The sequence below is a fragment of the Miniopterus schreibersii genome, assembly GCF_964146895.1.
Source record: "Miniopterus schreibersii genome assembly, chromosome: 3".
In the NCBI taxonomy this organism is placed as follows: Eukaryota; Metazoa; Chordata; class Mammalia; order Chiroptera; family Miniopteridae; genus Miniopterus; species Miniopterus schreibersii.
Window position 1 is genome coordinate 79888968 of NC_138103.1, and position 22826 is coordinate 79911793.

The 22826-nt window shown below is 40.0% G+C and overlaps 1 protein-coding gene across 2 annotated transcripts in view; it reads left to right on the forward strand.

Moving 5' to 3' along the window:
* ICE1 (interactor of little elongation complex ELL subunit 1) overlaps positions 1-22123 on the forward strand; it is a 50935-nt gene extending 28812 nt beyond the window's left edge. For both annotated transcript variants that reach the window (XM_081131594.1, XM_081131595.1), the window contains 8 exons: positions 292-686; positions 3023-7756; positions 8313-8481; positions 11062-11222; positions 13640-13830; positions 15710-15816; positions 19650-19748; positions 21067-22123. In XM_081131594.1, the coding sequence (XP_080987720.1) occupies positions 292-686; positions 3023-7756; positions 8313-8481; positions 11062-11222; positions 13640-13830; positions 15710-15816; positions 19650-19748; positions 21067-21248 (6038 nt within the window). In that variant the 3' untranslated portion in view covers positions 21249-22123. The remainder of the gene's footprint in view (positions 1-291; positions 687-3022; positions 7757-8312; positions 8482-11061; positions 11223-13639; positions 13831-15709; positions 15817-19649; positions 19749-21066) is intronic.
* Positions 22124-22826: the final 703 nt, after the last annotated feature.

Here is a 22826-nt window from a genome sequence, read left to right on the forward strand (position 1 = left end):
ATTGGTAGGGTTCACTAAGAGAGCAGGCACGTCATCAGGGCCTATTACACTGCTGCACCCTGCTGCGGAGGGGTCATGAGAATCCCATCCACCCATCAACCTGTCTTCTCATCCTGTTTGTTGTGAGCAAAGCATACTTACGTGAAGTATGTTTAGGTTTTATGTTTTTACTTGTACTTAATATCGCAAGCATTTTGAACTGCTTGCAATATTAGGATAAGTTGGGTTTTTCTTTTTAAGTTTTCCTGATATTGTAAATATTTTATATTTACTTTTTTTTTCTCTCTGCAGCAAACCCTGTCCAGGAAAAGCCCAGATCCATAGAGTCCAGCGAAGATGGTGTGCCCACTCGGGTAGGAGGCAGTCCCCTCAGAGCCTCTGCTGTGCAGACATGTCTGGCAGAGCTGTCCATGGAGGTAGAGGGTGACACCTCTGCGTGTGAAAACGTGGGAAAAGAGAGGCCCAGTGGAGCAGCCCACCGTAATGAGGAGCAGCATCCTGAGGTGTTAATGCAGAGAAATGAGGAGGACAGTACTGACTTTTCTGATCACGATCACTCTTTTGATGAAGATCTTCAAGCTGCAGTTGACTTCTTCAAACTCCCCCCCCCTCTTTTGTCTCCAGTGCCGTCACCCCCTCTGGGGTCCTTATCACACCGGGGCACCTTACCTTCTTCACTTGCACCTGTGAGTTTGCACTTTGCATTTGAGTCACCAAGTGGGCACAGTGTCCATCCTATTACTTAGCCATACTCAAAGAACATTTGTGGTACTCAGACCAGATTTTATTAGGAAGTTATAAGAGAATACAAAAAGGCCTGCCAGTGCCCTTAGAATCACCAGGTAGTTGATTGAAAAAATTATAACTTTTTTCACTTTCTATTATGGTTGCATTTTTGTCTTTATCCACAACCACATTGTAGGTCTTCTATGGGAGGACTGTGTCTTAATTGTTTGTTCTTATCTCTTGTGCCTGGTACTAGGCAGATAATGGAACCAATGAATTAAATACATCTTTGTAGCCGTGGAGTTTTTCAGAGATGGGTAAATTCATGTATGTAGCATATATTAACGTAAGTTGCTAAATCCTCTACTTTCACTTCATGAACTCATCACTTTTTTGTGTGTTTGCAGACTGCTTTATCATAATTTCTTAGGAAGTTAGTTTTGATGAAACAGATTTATATACTTTTTGGCTTAAGGAGCAGTTAAATAACTTTGAATCACTGCCTTCATTCAGGAAACATGCATGTCTGTTGTGTTCCAGACATCATGCTAGGCACCAGGAATGCAGAGATGACGTAGGGTATGGGATGGTTGCTACTTGGTTGGCTCTTGTGTGGTAGACCATAAGGAATAGGCAATTACACAGCATCTGTAGAGCACTTCAGTGCTGGGAAGTGCTTCAGAAAAGTCGAGTCCTAGCTGAGTGTTGATGGAGTGAGGCGTTTCGTAGAGGTATAGGACTGGGGTGAACTTGATCCTGGGAACATTTGCAGAGACCAGGTCCACAAGGGCTGTGTGCGTCCTAAGGACATTCCATTTTATCCTGAAGTGGGAAATTCGTGATGGATCCAAAGATGTGAGCCTGATGATAGATTTTCATTTGAAAGGCTTGGTTTAATCATTGTATGAATGGGTGGAGGGTGGGGATAATCAGGAAAGGGGTAAGATCATAAATAGGGAAATCATTTAATCAGTAGTTTCCTTAATTCTTGACACCTTAGCCCAGTAGTGACATTGGGGTTAAAGAAGTGAGGACAGCTTGAAAAATGTTATGAGGCTGAATGAGCAGCCTTTGGTGAGATTTTCATTGTGGTTGTTAGGGGAGGTGGAGAAGTCAAGAATGTTGGAAAATAACAAATGTAAGAAGAAGCCCTACTTGGGTAAGAAGATAATGTGTAAAATGTTAGATATTAGGTGTGTTTGTGATTTCCAAGTGGACATATCCAATATTCATTTTAGATCCATGGGCATGGTGCTCAGAGGGAGGCTGTAGTGACACACAGACATTCAGAATGAATCAGCATTTGGGTGCAGTAGAAGTCATGAGGCTATGTGATGTCATTCAGAGGAGTGTAGAAGATGATGCGTCTCAGAGAGACTCCTGGGGAATTGTCAATAGATATGTTACCAAGCAGAAAAGTGGAAGAGGAAAAAAGATTGAAAACAAGTGGCCAGACAATGGAGGAAAACCAGATGATGGTACTTTAGCTCTGGGGAAGAAAGGATTCTTTTAGTAGCAGCGTTTCTGTCAGCAGTAGCTAGTTTTCCCCAGACTTCATTTCCCTTATAGGATAGGGAGGCAGGCAGTTGATGAATTGGCGTACCTGGTGGGTCATGTGTGATGAAGGCAGTTAGTGCAAGAGAGGGCTAGTTGGGGGTTAAGCAGGGTTTCTGGAGCCAGGGTGGAGACATGCTAGGTGGGAGAGAGAGTTGTCATTACATACACTGTTAAAGGGGAAGGGGTAGAGCAGGTCTGAGTGATAACAATATCCAAGGTATAGTACTTGTGAGAACATGTGTGGCAAGAGTTGTCCATGAGTCGTCAGCCAGAGTGATGGCCCATTTGAGGCATGGAGGGTGATGCTCTGGGCTTGAGTCAGATGTGTGTGGAGGAGCAACTAGGAGGTGGAGGAAAAGAGAGGGTAGTGTGGCCAGAGTCAGAAGCCTTTTTGGCCAGAAAATGGGGAAGTCATTGAAAAATAGGAGTGTTCTAACCAGTAGAACAAACTGTGCCCTACACCACCTGCGGACTAGAACTTGGAAGAACCTGTTATGGGAGAAGAGATGTCAGAGGGTAGCTCTGGGGAGAGGTGGGCTTCTTTTAGGAAAGGGCAAAGCAGTGCCATACTCGTGATTGAAACTTTCCCACTGTTATAATGACTGCAGAGAGTAAACTACTGGTCCTCCTATGTGTTTTAAATAGTTCTTCAGGAAGCATGTACTTTTTTTTAATGCGTTTAATTGATATTTTAGTTGGTTGAATTAGTATTTAACTAGTGTAACTTGTTTATTTTAAGGAAACCTACTTTGGAGAGTATACAGATTCCAGTGATAATGATTCCATCCATCATGGAAATTCTGCTGAGTCTCTTTCAGAAGATGATACACCTGAGGCACAGGATTGTTTCAGCTCATCCAGAAAAAATAAAGGAAGTGGTACATGGGAGGAAAAGTCCAAATCACATGAAGCCACCCAAGCTCTAGACACATTGGAAGTAAATGAGGTGGCAGCTGTTGGGGTTGGGGCATTTACAGCATCACCGAGAGAACCTCCAGCCACATTCTCCTTAGCTGGTGAGAAACACTGGGCAGTGTCATCTCAATTCATGAGTAGTAGAAAAAGAGACATTTTAGGTGAGGCAAAAAGACAAAGAGAGGTTAGGGAGATGGATAAGTCAGTGCAAACTGAGGAAACACTTTGTAAACCCCCCGAAAGTGTGAGTGTTGAGAAGGTGTCTGGAGGCCTAGCACAAGGGAAGGAGGCAGCCCTCGGGAAGCCAGACATGTGTTATTCACCCCTTGGCAAGAGACCGCTAAGTGAACTCTCGGGATCTGAAGGAAAAACCTCATTGTCCAGAATGATAGGATCATCCAAATCAGACTTTACTAAGTGGACACCAACTAATGAAATCACTTGTGAATCAGATGGTATATCTGACCATCTTCAGGGAATATCTAGAGAATTAGAAAGGGAAAGAGAAGATACGCAAAGGTTTGTTTTAGGAGAATCATCTGAACCTGAAGAAGATGCAGGTGATGTAATGGGTGCAACAGAGCTTGATGTTGAAGCCAAATTCTCTTCCTCGTCTACCTCGGGAGCGTTGTCTGTCTACAGTAGTCCCCAGTTTTCCTCTGGGTTGAAGTGTGGTCATGATACTCATGTTCCTACTGAAGTAGTCCCTACTGAAGTGTGTCACTCAGAACAAAAGTTACAAGCTAGAACTTCAAACATGTCAGGTCTGCAGTCTGAGCCAACAGAGTGTTCCACAGGAGCAAACGACCCAGAGGATAGCTTGCATGCTCTGAACCCTGAATTGGGAGCATCTGATTTTCATGATCAGAGTAGCAGTGGGGTAGAATGTACAAAAGTTCTGAAAGGTATGACCAAAGTGTGTGCTCTTCCTCAGTCAGTATTTATGAAAGCCATGAAAGGTGGACAGTGTGAAAGCCAAGGTCCAGGAGTTGAGCTCACATCAACTCAGTCAGATTTCACAGAGTTAGTAGAGGCTCAGTCTAGCTTGATCAAGAGTGTTTTTGTTAAAAGCACTTCTTGGCACCATAGTGATCTGTTAAGGAGAAGTGGTGAAGAAAGGCTGAGAGCTAAATCAGAACATCAACAAGAGACCAACCAACAGTTACAAAAGGCTGTGCTATCCTTAGAAAATAGAGAGTCAGCATCATTGTTGCCTAACCAAGTATCAGTTATCACCAAGCAGGCCAGGCCTGAGACAATGCAGAGTGCTAGATTGGAACCGTTGAGACTACATAGGAATGAGTCTGCCTCAGCAACAGAAAATGTTGATAATGTGTCATCTGTAGCAAGATGTGGAGAAAGAGAGGACACAACGAAGAACATCAAGGAGGTGGCTGCTACAAAAAGAACTTCACCAGAAAGTTCCACCTCTTGGAGAAAATTAGATTTCGGTTCTCCAAGTGGTTCTTTACCAGTAGAAACTTCTCATTGTTCCACAAATAGTAAATTATCTTTATTTTCTGAAAATATCCCAGTCCCAAACCAAAACATGATGGAAGCTGCAGTGCAGGCAGAACTGCAGGAACAGCATCCATGTCTAAATGCCACAGATCTGGACTCATCTAGGATGGGTGCAGACAAACTTGCTCCAGCCACAGAAGTGACAGCATCAGGAGGTTTTCCCGTTGAAGAAATATCTTTTGGAGACACAGTTAGATCTGGTGGTGAAACCCTGGCCATTTCAAAGGACTCTCCTAGTGTAGAGCAAAGCCTGGAGGAGCCTTTGGAGCAGCCATCACCAGCTCCTGGTGGTGCTTCTCCTGACGGTACTGGCACCACAGGCACTGCATTTTTACCAGTGATGGGCAGAAAAGATGAAGAAACTCATGATGCCCCCCCAAGTCGTTTTCCTGGTCCTCTGTACTGTTACACAGGCATTCGGGAGGTGGGGGGTGGTGACACTGAGGTGGAGGAGAGTGAGGCCCCTAGCTGCAGTGAGGGTGAAAACGAGCCTGAAGCCTTGACGGGTAACCAGCAGCAGGATGCTGCGGAGGCCTGCAGGAGAGAGGTGGGAGCTGCGGATGCTGGTGCCGCCGAGACGAGGCCTTCCATGGAGGTGGGCTGTCTGACCTCAGCACTGCGGGACTTCAACATCAGTACTCTCTCTGAGATAGACAGACTTTCTACGTCAGAGGTCGTTATGTTTCTTGAAAGTTGTCAATTGAAAGATTATAGTTCAGGGGACTCTGTTCCTGAATATTCTAGCAAAGAAACCCTAAACAAAGAAGTGAACACAGAATTAAAGCAAAGTGAAATGTCAGGAGAAAAAAAGCAGCTCTGTGAAGAAGAAACGCTCAGAACCTGTGAAGAGTGGATTGGCTCGGAGGAAGATGACTGTCCTTTAAGGGATGCAGGTCAGCTCACTCAGTGTTCTTTGGAAACGCTGTCTGAGGTGCTCACCAAGATTGGGCAGGAACTTCAGTCCAACTACGAGGACTCGGATGGCAAAGATGCTAGTAATTTACTGCTCTTCAGTATACATGACAGCCTAACAACCGAAGAACACATGAAGGAACAAGTCTCACCTCAGCAAACAAGCGCCTCCTCATTGCACCCTTCAGATTCACCGCCGTCAGCAGCCGGTTTGGACGCTAAGGGCAGTTCTCCCACTAGTGGGGCATCTATCGAAAACACTCAAGACAGACCTGAGGGTAACTCAGAGGTGACCAGGCTGATCGACAGTGGGGATGAGCTCCTGTCACAACTAGCGGAGCCCCCAACCCAGGGTTCTGACTCAGGAGACGGGCAGACAGCCGAGCACAGTACTGATTGTGAGGCAGAAAGGACATTTCAGTGTCAGATATCTACAGTGACTTCTGAAGTTATAAATGTGCTAATAAATAAGGACCAAAATGTAGTCATTGAAAAGGGGGACAACTGGACCATCATAAATGCGGTACCACTCATGCCAAATGTGGACCAGGTTATCCTGTGTGACACCCCAGGAGAAATCCCTGCTTCTCCAGATGGAGGAGGGCCGGGAGCTGGTTTCATTTCTGTAACTTCTATGGAGAAGTCCCCAGAGACCAGCCACCCTGGCTCTCCATTTCAGGAGCCCCCATGTGACAGTAATCTTCCATGCACCCAAGAGGATATTTCCAGCAGTGGTCAGAGTTCCAACTTTGATAAAAGTCGTTTGCGGAATAGACCTGTTAAACCTAGCATAAGGATTAGTTCTGAAATTTATGATCAAATCTTTGAGTCTCAGATTGTTGCATCTGATCACACATATTATAACTCAAAACTGGAGCCATTTGGCAAAAACAAGAGCCGATCGAAGATTTCAAACAAAGATCAGTCATACAAACCTATAAAGACTTCAGTACCGGGCAGAGGTGAAACTAATCCAGATGAACTTTCTCAGTCATCTTTGGGGGACAGAGGTAACACAAAAACCCAGAGACCTCAAACTCAGACCATTCTGGCCAATGCTGACACCTCTACCCCTACAGATTGTTCTGCTGACACTCTGAATAAAATACGTCAGGAGGTGGGGCCCCCTTTGCCACCCCTGCTTGCTCCTTTGATTGCCACGCCTCCAAGGACTTCACACCCAGTTTCTCCTCTGATATCAAGTTCCAGTCCCTCCTCACCCACCTCTCCTGTTGGCCAGCTTTCTCCATTGTGTGAGATCCCAATGCCACCCATGATGTCTCCTTTGCTGGAAGATCCGGGGCGTGCCTCCCCTTCGTGCACATCTCCATCCCCGTCAGCTGTACCCGCAGGGGAGAGGATATTGTCATCTCCTTTGCAGTTTTGTGCTGCCACCCCAAAGCATGCCCTTCCCGTGCCTGGCAGACTGCCCCCCTGTGCATCAACTCACACTGCTGTGGCTGGGCCCCAGGAGAATTCTGTTAAAATCCTTGACACCATGTACCCAGAGTTATCTGCCAGGGCCCGCACTCTCAACATCCTCAAAGGGAATATTCAGCTCTCGCGAGGTTCAGCTGCTGACCGTCAGAATTTACCAGGACCAGTCAGTGCTATAACAGGCTTCAAAGCAATCACTTCCATGTCAACCGCCTTTGTCAAAACGGGGGGCAGCTCTGGTGGTGACTGTAACCAGGATAAGTCAAGGGACTTGGGGACTCAGCAGGATTCAGGTGGGAAAAGGACATTGTCAGCGTGTACACTGAGGAGTGCTAAAAGATTGCGCCTGGACAGCGGGTCCCCAGAACCAGAAACCAGGAGTGTCACTCCTGAAGGCGTCAACAAACACCCTGGCAGGAACCTCCCTCAGGCTGAAGTTGCAGCAACAGATGAGGAACCAAGTCCTGTTCCGGCTGCCAGTACAGTTTCACAGTTGTCTCTGAATCCCAAAGAAACTGTGGAGTCCCATGATAAAGCCATAGCCGATGCCCTGAAAAAGATTGCAGAGTCCTCCTTTGACCTGTTGCCTGTCATTCGGAGTCACGTATATGTGGGAAATATCTCCAAAAAGCCTGTAATGAGAGATCAAGAGAAAGAAGTTGTCTATGACTTCAGCACAACAAAGAAGGTAGGTGACAGCTATTCTCTGAGAGCTTAGGAGTTGCTCATTCTGAGGTACAGGCTGTCTGCTGTCAGCAAAATGACAGAGGACCTGAACAGAAATTTTAGTTCAGAAGTGGACAATTATCCACACAAACAGACCTATACTTTATTTCTAGCCAAGATTTATACATTGGAGATGTGACATTACATTGGAGATAAGACATTAGAGATTTGATAGTTTGTGTTCATCAAATAACTTAAAAATTTTTTAATACATGTACACACACAAATTGTTGTAGCAAAAACCTAGACACTATAACTGGCGGGAGTGGTGGTAGTGACAACAGGCAGCCAGGTGTGCTCAGATCTGCCACTGGACAGATGTGGTCTTATCCCCCAGAGTCCCTTGGCTTACCTGCTAAGCAGGTTTTTACTGGTTACTACCCTCTGCTACTTTCTGACAGAGTGCGTGTTTTATTTTTCTGGGAGATACTAAATTTTGTAACTTTTAGCTATTCTTTAGCAGGCTAAAGATAAGTATCATTGTACATTGCCTTTTCTTTTTATTTTCCCCACTCCAGCATTTAGCAGAGTGCTTACTTCACTCTATTCTCTCAGAACTAAAACTTCAGAAGACATCTCTCGAACACAATTACATTCACGCGCTCTGCAGAGTGTATGTGGGTATTTGTCGGCAACTTGGAGATGTGGAAAGAGCTCGCTTGTTCTGCTACAGCCTACTTAAGGAAGGTATGTTGACATGGCGGCTTTTTCATATTGAAGATGTATTGTGTTTTTACCTCATTATATTTAGATCTGTATTTTTAGCTAAGCAATTGCTGTGTATCTTTTTAAACTGTGTAATGGTTTGTACATGTACCAGAGGGCATGTAGAGCCTTAGGTATACCTGTTCATTCCTGGTTTCCGGTAGGAGAATTTCTGTGACAACCTTACTTATGTCAGTGTTTCACTTGTATAGAATACAGGGTCTCTCATTACTGTGTATTTGTTTTATTCCTTGTGCAGCTACTTTAGAATCAGATAGTTGACAAAAGATAAGGGAATGATTTAAAGTAAGTGACAAACCACACTGCTGTGTCATCAGCTGCAAAGGTCAGAAAATATAAGATGGATTCATAGAAGAGTATCAGTGAAGTGGAAAGGAGACTGTCCTTTGATTCTCTTTTCCCTTTACTGCCATTTCTTCTGCCTCTACTGATGGTCAGATTAGGAGTCATTCTTCATTATATCAGATCATCTGTGGAGACATTTTTAAATAGTAAAATGATATACAAATGCAATTTAATACATCAGAAAGTCTTATCTAGATTGCAAAGATTTATAATCTTTTATTACCATGTTTGTGGGGCTTATAAATCAGGATAATTGAATGTACCCATCAATTCTAGAATTGTGAATGAGGCTTCTGTTTGTAACCCATTCCACTTTGTTTACTCTTTTAGTCACTGATTTATTCAACAAATAGTTCCTGGTGCACGCTAAGTGTTAGGGCTTCAGTGGAGACCAGAACCAGATAGGATCACTTAGTGGGGCCAGTGTGTGGCAGCAGCACACAACCCCACGTCGGCTTTATCAGTGGTGGCGGGAGGAAGGAGGGGCACAGACTCTGCTGAGCACAAGCTGGGTTTTGGGTTTTCCTCAGGCACCACCAGCCCCTTCTCACCTCAGGCTCTTTTGTTTTCGGTCTCTCTCTTGGGGAACTTTCCTCCCAGTTTCGTATGGCTCGCTCCAGGACTTCATATACTCCCTTGGCCATTCTTTATTGCTGTGCTCCTCTTTTCCTTCATGTCACTTACCTGCTCACGTTGTTTGATTACCATCCACCTCCTCCATTGGATCGCATACTCTGTAAGGACAGCAACTTCGTTATTCTTGTTTCTACCATAGTTCCACCCCGAGAAATGCATTGTGCATAGTCCTTACCTGTTGAATGAGTAGATTGTCCTGTGGAAGGCAGATCTGAGCACATGTGAGGGGGCGGGGAAGCTTTCCTTGTCAAAGCGGCGTTTGAAATTGAGATGTGAATGTGCTAAAGAATACCTAAGGGAAAAATGAGGGAGAGAACTCAAGGTAGAGGGAACAACACATGAAGAAGTCCTGGGACAGGAGGAAGTATAACTAGATAAACACAAGGTCTTAGAAGTAACAGATCAAAACAGTGCAGTTTATGCTTTGGGTTACCCACTCTTTAAACTCATTGTCGTGTTAGCTACAATAGAACAGAGACTCAAAAAGATGTGGCTTCATGTCAAACAAAATAAAAATCTTCATGTTGACTGGGTATGACCAAGTTGCAAAACACTTTGACAGTTTCTTATAAAATTAAATCATTAGTTTACCATATGACCTAGAAATTTCACTTTTAAGTACTTATCCAACAGAAATAGAGACATATCTTCTCATGGACTAGTACACAGATATTCATAGTATATTCATTCATTATATCCCATAACTGGAAACAGATGTCCATGAGCAGTGATGAAAAACAAGCATGATTATAAGCAATGGAATAATACCCAAACATAGGAGTGCACTACTGATGCTTACAACAGTGGGGATAAATCACAGAAACATGCTGAGGGGAAGCCAGACAGAAAGGGTACATGTGCTCCATGTAAATAAGGTAAACTAATTTAAAGTGACAGCAAGCAGATCAGTATTGTCTGGAACTGGGGTGAAGTGATTCACTGGAGAGGCTCAAACCCTGGGAATTTGGGATGATGGCAGTGTTCTATATATTGACTGTGGTGGGGGTTACATGGATATATTCATTTGTCAAAATTCATCCATCTGCTTAAAAGAGTGTATTTTATTGTTTGTAAGCTATGCCTTAATTAAGTTAATTGAATGAAGGACAAGCCATTGTGGGAAAAGGTATTTACAACAAAGAATTATCATCTGTAATTTATAAAAAATTATCTTTTCAATGCTTTATGTGTTCTACAGGAAGTTCTCTTGTAAATGCACGTGCACGCATGCACACACGCACGCCTGAAATGACACTAACCAAATGCAAGGGTTCTGGGACTGGGGGCAGGGTGGAGAGAGGATGGTTGTCTTGTCTTCATGCTTTAGAGTTTACTGATCTTTTCATACAGTGCTGTATATCCATGTATTATGTTTCAAATTTAGAGAAAGCTTCCAAATGGAAGGGGGGAAAGAGAAGCAGATTTTTAAATAATAGGCTGGGCCTCATTGGGTAGGAGGCCTTGCAAGGCACAAGTGAAATTACTAACATTTACTCTTAGTTTGTTACTTATTCACTTGATCAGACATAAAAGTTTATTATCTTATTTTCTTTCTTATAGATTTTCCAGAGTCAGAAAAATTGACTTTGTTCATTGCAAACATGTGGCATGATATATTTATCTCTCAATCGGTGATTAATAAAGCAATGCAGCTAGTTGCCAGGCAACGTGCTAAAGGAGAAGTTCTGAACTGTTTAAGAGCTTTTCTCAATTGGGAAAAGGTGAGGTTTATTTTTACTTCTTGTAATACCATACTTTGTAGATCTCACATAAATGTTATTTGGTTTTGTATTTGGTTTTCTATTAGTTGATAGGCCTTTTAGAGATAATATATTCTTTGCATTAGATCCTTTAAAATGTCATTTTAGCCTAAGCTTTTGCATTTTATTTATTAAGTATGCGTGAGACCTTTTGGGAAGAATTGTAGACCTGTGTATTGTGTTAATTTAACAGTTTATTTTGTGTACTAATTTATGACTGATGAGATTATACATATGTATGTATGTATGAGGGCTCCAAGGAGAGCTGTAAATAATTTGTTTCTCCGGTACATACTAAGAAAAGTGAAAAAGTTGGTATCTCAACTTTTTCCTGTTAAGATTTTTCTGAATCTGTGTTTTTCTTTCAAGTGATGGAATTTGTGTTTGTTCTAAGTATTTTGTTCCCTATTTTCTTATAAAGAGCAAAGAAAAAGGCCACTCTCCCAGGCTGCCTGCTGGGTCCTTTGACTCCTGGGTTGTCCTCGGTGCGTGCAAAGGAGCTTTCTCCTTTGGCCTGTTCAGGATGTAGCCAAATGTGATGGTTTGATAAGAAGAGACATTATTTATAAAGAAAATAGAATTTTAATAAACATCTTTACCTTGTATCATATTAAATAAAAATATAAAGGCAAAGCTATAAAAAATGAGGAATACTTGGGGGGGAATACTATTATAGTACAAGACTTCCAAATTCTCTTACAGATTTCAACAGATCTGATAGACAAAAATCACTAGAGACATAGTGGAATTCAATAATATAAAAGGTAAACTTGAATGAAGAATCTGTATTTTTTCATATTTTTTCACATTTTGTAAATGTGGCACTTTTACAAAAACCAGTCATGAGTTTGGCCACATGAAAACCTTAATTTTTAAAAAGTAAAGATTCTACACTCACAATTCTCTGGTAATCAATAAAATTAGGCATAATAAAGATTTCATAAAAATGACTTGAAAATTTAAATATACAGTCCTGGACAATCCATGAACAAATAGAAACTCAAAAGTAAAATTACAATCTTTCAAAAGTCATTGAAAAAGAAAATTTTTATAACAAAGATCTCTGGTTTTTGGAAAACATATTCATTAGTTTAAATGTATTTATTATTAAGCATATAAATAAAGTGGGCTGATAATCATCTTAAAAATTAAAAGTCTCAGAATCTAGGAAAAAATATAGTTTAAAAGGTAATACAAGTAATCAAGAAGAGAACAAAAAACACACAAAAAAAATCATTGTCTTTAAAAACACTAACAAAACTGATAACTCAGTTCAAATTAATGAAAAAAGAGAAAAGCAAAAATATCCAAGATTTTGGCTGAGCATAGAGACATATCTACATTTACAGGATAATGACTGAGAAAAGACTACAACCTACAAATCTAGAGCAACAGATTTGGAAACCTAGGATGATTTCTTAGCAAAATAAATCTGACCAAAATTTGTTTTAGGGGTAGAACACTTGAATATACCTGTTGTTTTTAATGATCATAAAGAGGTTGAAAAGATGATTAAAAATGTACTATACAAAAATCATGTGTAGCTTTCACCTGAATTTTACCTCATCTTTAAAGAACCAGGTAATCCCAGTCTTTTTCAGAAATCAGAAAAGATTGAAAGCTCTCTGTTCATTTTTAATAACAAACCCTAGTAAAAAGTAACACAAGAAAGAAAACAATTGTAAGTCCACTGCTGGTATTTACCCAAGAGAAGTCAAATTTATGTCTACACAGAGACCTGTGCATGAATGCTCATAGCAGCATTAACTATAGCCTAAAGCTAGAAATAACCTGTATGTCTATCAATGGGTGATGGATAAACTGTGCTATTTCTATATAATGGATTACTACTTAGCAACAAAAAGGAGCATTCAGACTACCAATACATGCAAAAACTTGGATAAATATTAAAAAATATGCATAAGTGTGAAAGAATACAGATAACATTACTATCTGATTGAATTTTATAAATTTCTAGAAAAAGCAAACTATTTAGAGTCAGAAAAATGACATAATTTATAATATTCTTCACAGGCTTAATTTTTTTATTATAACTTAATAACTAAAACTCTAATTAGAGTTAATGAAAATTTGCATTGCAGTCTGGATTGCAGCTAGTCTCGTTCCTACCTGACTGTATTCTGCATCCTGCTTAGAGCTTTTTATCTGGCCCATCAACTACCATTCCAGTATCATTTTAAGACATGTGCCATAACTAAGATAAATATAGTTCCTTATTCAAAATACAACTTTCAGAAGGTGTCTTTAAAAACTAAATAATTGTCTGATGCTTGTTTTACTCTTTGAGGCTACTTGTAAGATGTCTTATACTTGAAATTTTAAATTTTATTTTGTTTTTATATTTTTCTGTCTCCTAGAATGCTCCTGCAGATGTTGGCTTCATGGTTTCTAAGCTGCTTTTGACCATACAGTTATGTCCAAAAACAGAATTTCAGCCCAGTGAAAAATTTGGTGAAGACCTAAGTGATAACACTTGGGAGTACATATTTGCCATTGATCTGCTCTGCTGCCATCAGAAATGGGTTTGGACGCATGATAACATTATAAGGTACAGGGCTATTTTCTAACTTACAGTAAACTTGGGTTATTTGAATTGTAAGGTAGTCTATTGAATGATTGCTAAGTTGTGGTTTGAATAATTTTCGCTGTTTAAAGCAGCTGAAACATTTACAGATGACATCTTGATTGGGATAAGATTCAGTAAAACTACCCTTAAAGTACTTGTATCACTATCACATCTTCTTGCTTTATTTTTTTGTGGTACCTGTCACTACTTTTCATTATAGTCTGTTATTCCTTTCTCTCCCAAAGAGAAATGGCTCATGATGGAGGCCCTTGGGTCACTGGCATGCCGCAGCATGTGGGACGGTGCCCATTGCAAGGGAGGTGCTCAACAAATATTTGTAGAGTGGGACATAATTACCAGTATCTTAATATACAAATACTCCGGAAAATCCCACATGAACAGAAATATTCAAAATTAGCAGCTCTTCTCCGCTGGGGTTTCAGGAGAGAAATAAATGATGAATTAACTTTTCTCTCTGCAGCTAGAATTCTGGCACTAGATATGTACCATCTTTGGAAGAATGGAGAAGATAGTCAAATTTCTGTTCTGTAGTTCTTAATTTTTTGGAACCCTGACTGAGAAAGGTTGGTTTGAAGGAGTTTATGATATTGAAATGGATTCACCAAAGGATTGATAGTCTGTGTCCTTGAGATACTGGAGGAATTTATTCTATGGAAGTTTGTTCTCACTTCTTTTTTTTTCTCTCCTTAACATTAGGGAATGATTATACATCTAAATGTCAGCAATAGGGAATTATATAATGAGATACAGCCATATTAAAGTAGCTGTAAATGGATTTTTATGTATCGACATGGAAGTATTTCATAGTCTGTTACTAAGAAAGTTACAGAAGTCTGTCCTGTACCTTCTTTCTGTGGAATGATGTGTGAGTGCCTACCTGGGTCTCATCTTCCTGACTTCATAGGAGCAGGAGCCCAAGAGGTACAGCTCTGTCCCCAGTGACTTCACGAAGGAGACCACTAGGGATGGTGCCAGTCAGGGTGGTTTTGTTCCAGATCCTCCCACAGGTGGTGAGGACCTGGAACAAAACACCTCTGACTGGGGTTGTTGAATGTCAGGATCTCTGCCTGAGTGACTCCAGACCCTGAGTCCTAAGCACTGCGGCCACTTTCACCATGTTTTTTAACGTACATGCACATGTAGAAGTGTGTGGAAAGAAAGCCCAAAATTAGAAGAGTGATAATTATCTAAGAATGTGTTATTTGGGATGCTTTTGGCTCACGTTTTTCTTTTGTTTGTCTGCATTTAACTTTTCTAATATTATAAATGCTATGTAAGAAGTAAATACATCTTTTGAAAGAAGACAAAAGCAGAGAGGAAATGCACTGTCTTCTGAGATTAGAAAGTTTCTTTAACCCATCTAGTGCATTTTTTAAATTTTAATTATTATTTCCATTGCTTTAGTTCTTTTTACAAATCAGTCTGTTTAACCTTCCTCTTCCCATGGAGACTGTTGGCATTTAGAGCACAGGAGCTGTATTAATGTCTGGAAGGTTTAAGTGAAAATCCAGTTCCTCCCTTCCTGTTCTGTGACTTGGGGGCATTGTTCAGCTTCTCTATGCAAAGTCTTGTAAAAAGGGTTAAAACAGAGAATAAAGATGTAAACATAGGTGTCTGTAGCCTCTTTTAAGCCAGTGTGGGCACGAGTGTCCTGATAGTTGGATAGCTTGTGAGCTTCCAGTGTCTGTTCTCATTTTAACCTAAAAAATGACATCTTTAGAAGTTGTTCTTGTTCACTAATTCTCTATCTCTGTATTACAGACAGTTTTTAAGATAAGTTCTTAATATTTGAGTGATGATGAGCACGCATACATTCATGCTTATGTGTATTATTTTATAGTAAGGAACTATGGCCTGTAATGGATAAGTGGATAAAATACAGAAAAGGACATGCGAACATTGCGTATATTCCTGACATTATTATAGCATCGATACTGAGGCTGATCGGTGAGTTGTCACTCGGATTAAATTTTTTGTTGTTGACAATATTCTTGGTGAGTTCATAAGTGTATAATAATATATATTGACTGAAACTTTATCATAATAACTAATTTTGCAGCTATTGGAGTAGATACTTTTGCACTTAATTCATTCTCCTCACTCATCCTTTTTCTTTAAAAATTAATGGTTTTATTCATCTTTGTCAGAGATTAAGGTTGTTAATGTTAGTACATTTTATTTATGATTGAACTCTTGCTTCTCAGATACTAATATTAATCCACACACATGTATATACTTGCATAACACACCAGGATACATAAATTGCTATAAATTATACTATAGTCTTACTTGGTTTCTAAAATAAGACTATCCTATTTTTTCACACCCCTATTTTTTTTCATACCTGCCCAATAAGGATCATTTTATGTACTTCCATAATTGGGAACTAGTTTTGTGTTGTTTTCCTCTAAGCTGAATATACAGAAATTAAAATCATTGTTTAAATGAGACATAGATTCTTTTTAATCTCAGATCTAAGGAAGGACCTCAATACATATTTGGTTCTACTCCTCCCTGAAATCACAGATCATTATTTTTAAATTTTACCCCTCCCCCCTTTGCCTCATCTCTGACAAGCTGCTCTCTAGGCTCTGCAGAATTATCAAGGATGTGATCTATTAATTATTAGCAGGCTCTATATTTTGAACTGACTTCTTTATCTGTAGCATGCATTCATTGCCCCTGGGCACACAACCCAAGGTTCCTCTGAGTTCTACCTTAAGGCCCTTCAGATACTTGAAGAGAGTTACCATGATTTTTAGGCATCTTTGGAGTTCAGTTAATTAAAACATCAAGATAATACCATTTGAAATCAAGTTTGAGAATGTATGTAAGTCTTTATAAATAGATCATAGTAAGAAATATACTATCCCTGGTTAATTTTGTCACCGTGTCAGCAAATATACATTCCTGCTCTGTGCATATTTTATAAGCAAACATAGGAATATTGTGCTAAATAAATATAAAATTATTTAAGACAACAACCTGGCTACAAGGTAGGCATCTGATTTTTACTTGTTACTAAATAAGTATGAGAATCAAAGACTTGCTATAGAAGATAAAGGTACAAAAATGGAAATGAATAAACTGCTCAGTGGGTTATTGTCTCAGAACATATTTTGCTTAATTCCTCAGTTCCACATATCCTGACGAACGATTTTAGTTCCAAATAGGAAACAATAAGGACACAGAAGAGCCACTGATGACATTTTCAGCAGTCAGGTGGCATCTATATGTCTGGGAATTCTGGTATCAGTAGCACCTTCTCTTATGGATTCAAGAATGTTTGTACTTTGAACTAACTCATTTCCCATTTAATTAATGCAAAACCTTTTTGAGGATTTAAGAAATTAGGAGAGATGTTAAGTCTGTAAATACATATGTTGGCTTAGATGAAGTATCTGACATTTTCAAAAGAACATGGTGCTTTTTGAAGTCACAATTAGAAAATATGAAATGATTTTTGCTGTCACTTGCAGCGGTTGTGTGTTTATGTATTTGTTGATTGTAACAAGAGAGGGAGTGGGAGTGGAAGGCTGTGTTTTTTGTGGCTGACTGTTTTACCCGTGGAAGCAGTCTCTGTTCATCTGTGATGGAGAGTCAGCTTCACAGGTGAGTGTCTACTTCAGGTCGCTCATATGAATCTGGACTTATCAGATTTGGCTGATTGTCCAAATTGCCTGGGAACCTCTTTTAAGACGACAAATTCTCAGGCTCCAAACAAGACTACATAGGATACTATAAGTACTTTCAAACATATACAGTAAAAAGTAACCAACATGAGAATGAAGAAGAATGTGTTAATAGTTTATCTAAAAAATAAGAATGTATAATTGTAGGGAGAAAACCGGACTTATAGTTTTAGTCAAACTCAGGCTAGTTTATTCTTTAAATCTTTAAAATTCTGGCTTTTGAGAAAATAATTTATAAAATTTAATATGTATTATTTAGAGTAATTTATGTATACTTACATAATTAAGAGTTATATTTAGTACAATTAATGTGTTATAGGAATAATTAGTAATGTATACTAATACATAGTTACAGTACTGTATAATAAAAGCATAGTGTATAAATATATAAATGTAATTGAAAGGATGGATAAATACAAAGATAGTATAATGTTGAAAATAGGAGCTGAGTCAGGATTAGTGGATCCTGCTTAGACCTGCAGGTGGACCAGGGCAGGCTGAGCTAATGTTCCTGAAAAAAACAGGTATGGAGAGGGCTAGAGGGACAGCTGAGCCATTCTAGTCCTGGCTGGTGGTGCTGGAGAGCAATGGTGAAGCTTTGCTGGCCCTGGTTATCTGTGGGCACTGAAGGATCCAGATAAATGGGGACTGGTTAAAGGGTGTCATCTGTGTGCTTTAGCATTTAGTTGAATTTAGTTCCCCTAGTGAGAACCCCAAGAGAACTTTTGTCACTCCCCATTATAGCTGTCAGTTATATTATTAGAAGTTAAAGCTGAGAGATTTTAGAAGTATTTAATTATTCATTTAAAATTAGCAGTAATAAACTCATTTTAACGTAACATTTTAATGAAAAATAACTTTCTAAAACAAATAACAGTAAGAAGAATGGCACTGCCTTGTTGCAAATCTCTTTACCATCTATCTGGTTTAATGGCAGACAGCAGGTTTCTCTTACCTGCTTGCATTCAGTCTCTTGCACTGTGTTGTTTGGGTTGAAGTATCTGAAGAAAACCCAGTCTCATACTGAAGTTTGATAAAAGGACTATTTTATCATCTTTTTGGATAATTGTGGACATTCTTCTTTCTTGTCAGTGTGAAACCTGACTCATTGCCAGTGAACTTTGCTCACTGTTACACTGAAGATGCTTGCACATAGAAGGGATCTTTTGCCCACTCATGAGTACCATGCATTACTCACTTGGAAAATAATTGATTCACATAGATCTTCCAGATGTCAGCAGTATCAAGAAAACACATTTATATCATCACTGATCTCATCAGAGAAATCTTAAGTATTTGAAACTGTCAAGTTCAGGGTAGCTGATGAAAGTTTTTCTAAAATTCTGATTTTGCTTAACGGCTCAAATTTTATCATTGACAACAAAGATAAATTTCCTTGCAGTGACAGCCTCACTTTATTCATTTTTAAGAAAATATCTGCCTCAGTCTAAATATCTGTAGTTTGTCAGTCAGCTTTTCAGTGAAAAGTGAGGGCTGGTACTCCACGCTGTAACAGCAGTCATGTTACACAGCTATATTATAGTATCAAAGTGTTATACACACACGCACACACACACACATGCACCTACCCACCCTGGGGATTGAGTCCACAACCTCGGCGTATGCCCTGACCAGAAATCGAACTGGCAACCTCTTGGTGCATGGGTGAACACTCAACCACTGGCCCACACTGATTGGGCTAAGAGTTGGTCTTTTAACATAATAGAAGTTAGCTATTTCACACTGGAGCCTACTGAAACCACGCATTCTTCTAAAGTCCCCTTATTTATTATTACTTACCTGAGAAAGCAAAACATTATATATTATCTGTATGTGTGAATAAGAGATGACTAGTGATTTTGTTCACTCCTGTAAGAAATGGTGCTTAACTGATTTCTGATTCTTTACTATTTAACCTGTTTTCACTTAAGAATAAGTACCCATTTTAAGTTCAGTTCAGGATCATTAAAATTAATGTGCATGATATTTTATGAAAGAAAATAAATTCTAAATTCTTATGAAAAATTAATATTTGACCAAAGGTTGTTTAAGATTGTTCATATTTTGGTTTATTTCTTTTCCCCCTAGGTCGTTTAGGCCAGTTGGGCTTGAAGGAAGGGTTTCCATCTGCTGTGAAAAACATTAGTTCGGTTATTGGTATGTTCATCCAGCATGCCCAGGACGAAGGTACATTGCTGTTTGTGAATCACTTGCATTGCACTTGCTGAACCGCACTCTGTGCTCGCTAGGTCCAGGTGCCTTGCTCTGCCTCTCTCGCTGCCCGATGGGTGAGGAGACAAGGGTAGTTTTAGATGCTGCAGCCTGGCTACATTTTCAGCAGAGCCCCAGCTCTTGCTTATTAAAATTGTTTTTTAAATGGCTGAATTTGTTTTACCATTAGACTTTTTTTTAGTTCTTGTTATGAGCCACCCACTCTGTGCTGCTCTAAATGTGTTGTGGATTAGGGGGAAGTGCTTTTTTTCCAAATAAATTTTACTTGATTTCAGAGAGAGGAAGGGAAAGGGAGAGAGAGAAACATCAATGATGAGAGAGTCATTGATCAGCTGCCTCCTGCATGCCCCCTGCTGGGATCGAGCCCGAAACTGGGCATGTGCTCTGACTGGGGAACCGCAGCCTCCTGGATCATAGGTCGATGCTCAGTCTCTGAGCCACGCCAGCCAAACGGGGAAGTAATTTTAAAGCTGCAGTACTGTCTACATTTTTAGCATCAACATTTGAATGTATGGGTTTTGTGATGTTTTTATTTATTTTAAATAGTAGCAGTTTGCCTTGTTGGGCATCACATCACTAAAAGAAATCTGAAATATATAGTTAATAATATTAATGAAACAACTCCTAAACTTTTTAAAGTATTTCAACAAATAAGACCTTAACTAAAATTTAAGAAATTTTAATGAAATCACTCCTAAATAAACTTATACTAAATGAGAACTGTAATGTACCATAATCTATAACTTAGCTATACTCTATAGTTATATGCTATAATCTGTAATCGTATACTGTAATCTAGTATGTGAAAGTATGGTGCGAGGGGTAGCTTTTCATTTATTTTCATTTCATTGTGATTTTCATTTCCAAAGTCCCTTTATAAACACTTCCAGTGGATATTTAATGGAGTCATTTGTTTGGGGTCCATATTTTATTAAAACTTAAACATGGGTGTGTTGGAACTATGTTGGAAAGCTTAGCTTATGTTGGTCATGAGAGGGCAGGAGCCTTGTGGCCTGCCCTGTGCCCTCCAGTAACACACTAGCTGTGCTCAGCGCACAGGCTAGCACCAGCAGCCTTCACAGAGCTGTGCTGCATTTGTTCATTTTTTCCCCCACTTAAATTAATTTTTTTACTGTGGGTCTTGTTTTTTATATTTAGCTTTTATTGCTGGCAGAAAGTGTTGTATTTGAATAGCATTCAGTAGATCACACCATTAAAATTTTGAATAAGGAACATGTTTTTATGTGGTGATGGATGTGAAAATTCCTTTCAGATATACCATGGGGTATACAGCTAGCAGCTGTGTATGCTCTTTGTGACTTGAGTCCCAGCAATCCAGCGGAAATATCCAAGATCCTGGAAGCGTGGCGCAAGGAGACCTCTCACAGCGTTCCCTCGGCAGTGGTCAGCTCCCTGGAGGAAGTCAGTGCACTGTGCGCGGAGGAACTTGGCTAAGCCCCGCTGCACTGCACCTAGAGAAGTGCCTTCACCTATCTTGAGTATAAACAGGTTAATCACCTTTCAGAATGCAAACAGGTTTCACAGAGAAGACGCAAATGAGAAAATGGGAAGAGGCTCTCCTCACTGTGCGGCAAGGAGAAGTACTCAGCGGCACAGCTGTGTTTCCCTAAACCACACTTATATCACTTAAGGCCGTCGTGACTACGTGACCTATGGATTGTATTATTGTGTCTTGGTCAGACAACAAAAACTTGAACTTAGCCCTTTTTGCTGCAGAAAGTGCCCTTTTAGTCGCTTTTTAAAATTGAGTGGCATTTTATAATGAATTTAATATGAAAGCATTGATTTGGTTCCTGAGCTAATTCTGGCCTTTGTGCTCAAAGGACTGAGTAGGAAAAACTAAATTGGCTAAAAAAGAACTAGAAGACTCTTCACTGTCTTAGCTGGAAATGGGCTATAGAAGTTTTCTCACGGTATAGTGCACAACTGATCCGAGTAAAACACAGGGAGCCTCTAGAAACTCACCTTCATGCGTTTTCTTCACAAGAGTTCCTTAACTAAAGTTCCTTTAGCTATTTAACTATCAGGAAGAGGAGACTGAGAAGAAGAAGTCCACTGCAGGTTCTATGTCAACAGCGTATACATACGGATTCAGAGACCGGCACGGCAGGCAGAGCTCTTGGCCGTGTACGTTCGGACAATGTGATAATGTGTGTCACATTCGATGATGTTCCGCTTTCGGAATTTTAGTATTTGTACAGAGAAAATGGGTTTAATAACTCACCGTGGTTCTGATTTGTCTTATATCCATCATTTCTTAAATCTCTTGTATGTGTTTTTTATAATAAAAAATAAAAGTAAGCCATGTACATTATTGTTCTGATGAGTGAAGATGACGGCCATTCCTAAAGACCCCCTTCTGGATAGAAACGTGCTGCTGTGCCGTGTTTCTCCGTCAGCGTGTTCTCCGCAATGCTCTTAGTGATAGCACACCAGCTGACTCAGTGTTGATTGGCCTCACGATTGGATGTGTTTGTTCAATTACAATTGCTGCCCTTTACAAATTACACTTGACAAGTGTTTTACTCTTCTGTGTTTTTTTAAGTAAGTATAACAGATTTATGAACAACTCTTTGTAGCCCTTTGGAAGCTTTTGTTTGGTGCATTCATTTTTCTGCCAGTACTTATTTGAGCATGTGCTCTGTGCTGGTGCCTCACTGGGAGCATCAAGGGAACAGGCAGTGAAGAACAGCTACTCAAAGACCTGTGATCTAGTGGTAGAGCAGTCACCCCAGGAAGTCAACAGTTGAAAATTTTGGTGAGTTCAGTGATAAAAATGAGGTTTGCAGTAAAATGGCAGGTAGACTCTGCACTTTCTAGGTGTTGTTCCAGGAGGGTCCCTCTGAGAAGGTAACACTTATGGCAGGACCTGAGAGAAAGGAGCCAGCCTTGAAGTAGGGGACATGTGTCTCTTCTGGAAAGGTGAGTGTGGCTTGGAGAGGGAAAGAGCCTTTGTGTGCAGAAAGGAGGCTGATCTAGCCAGACATACTGTTTAAGGGACAAGTTTCATTT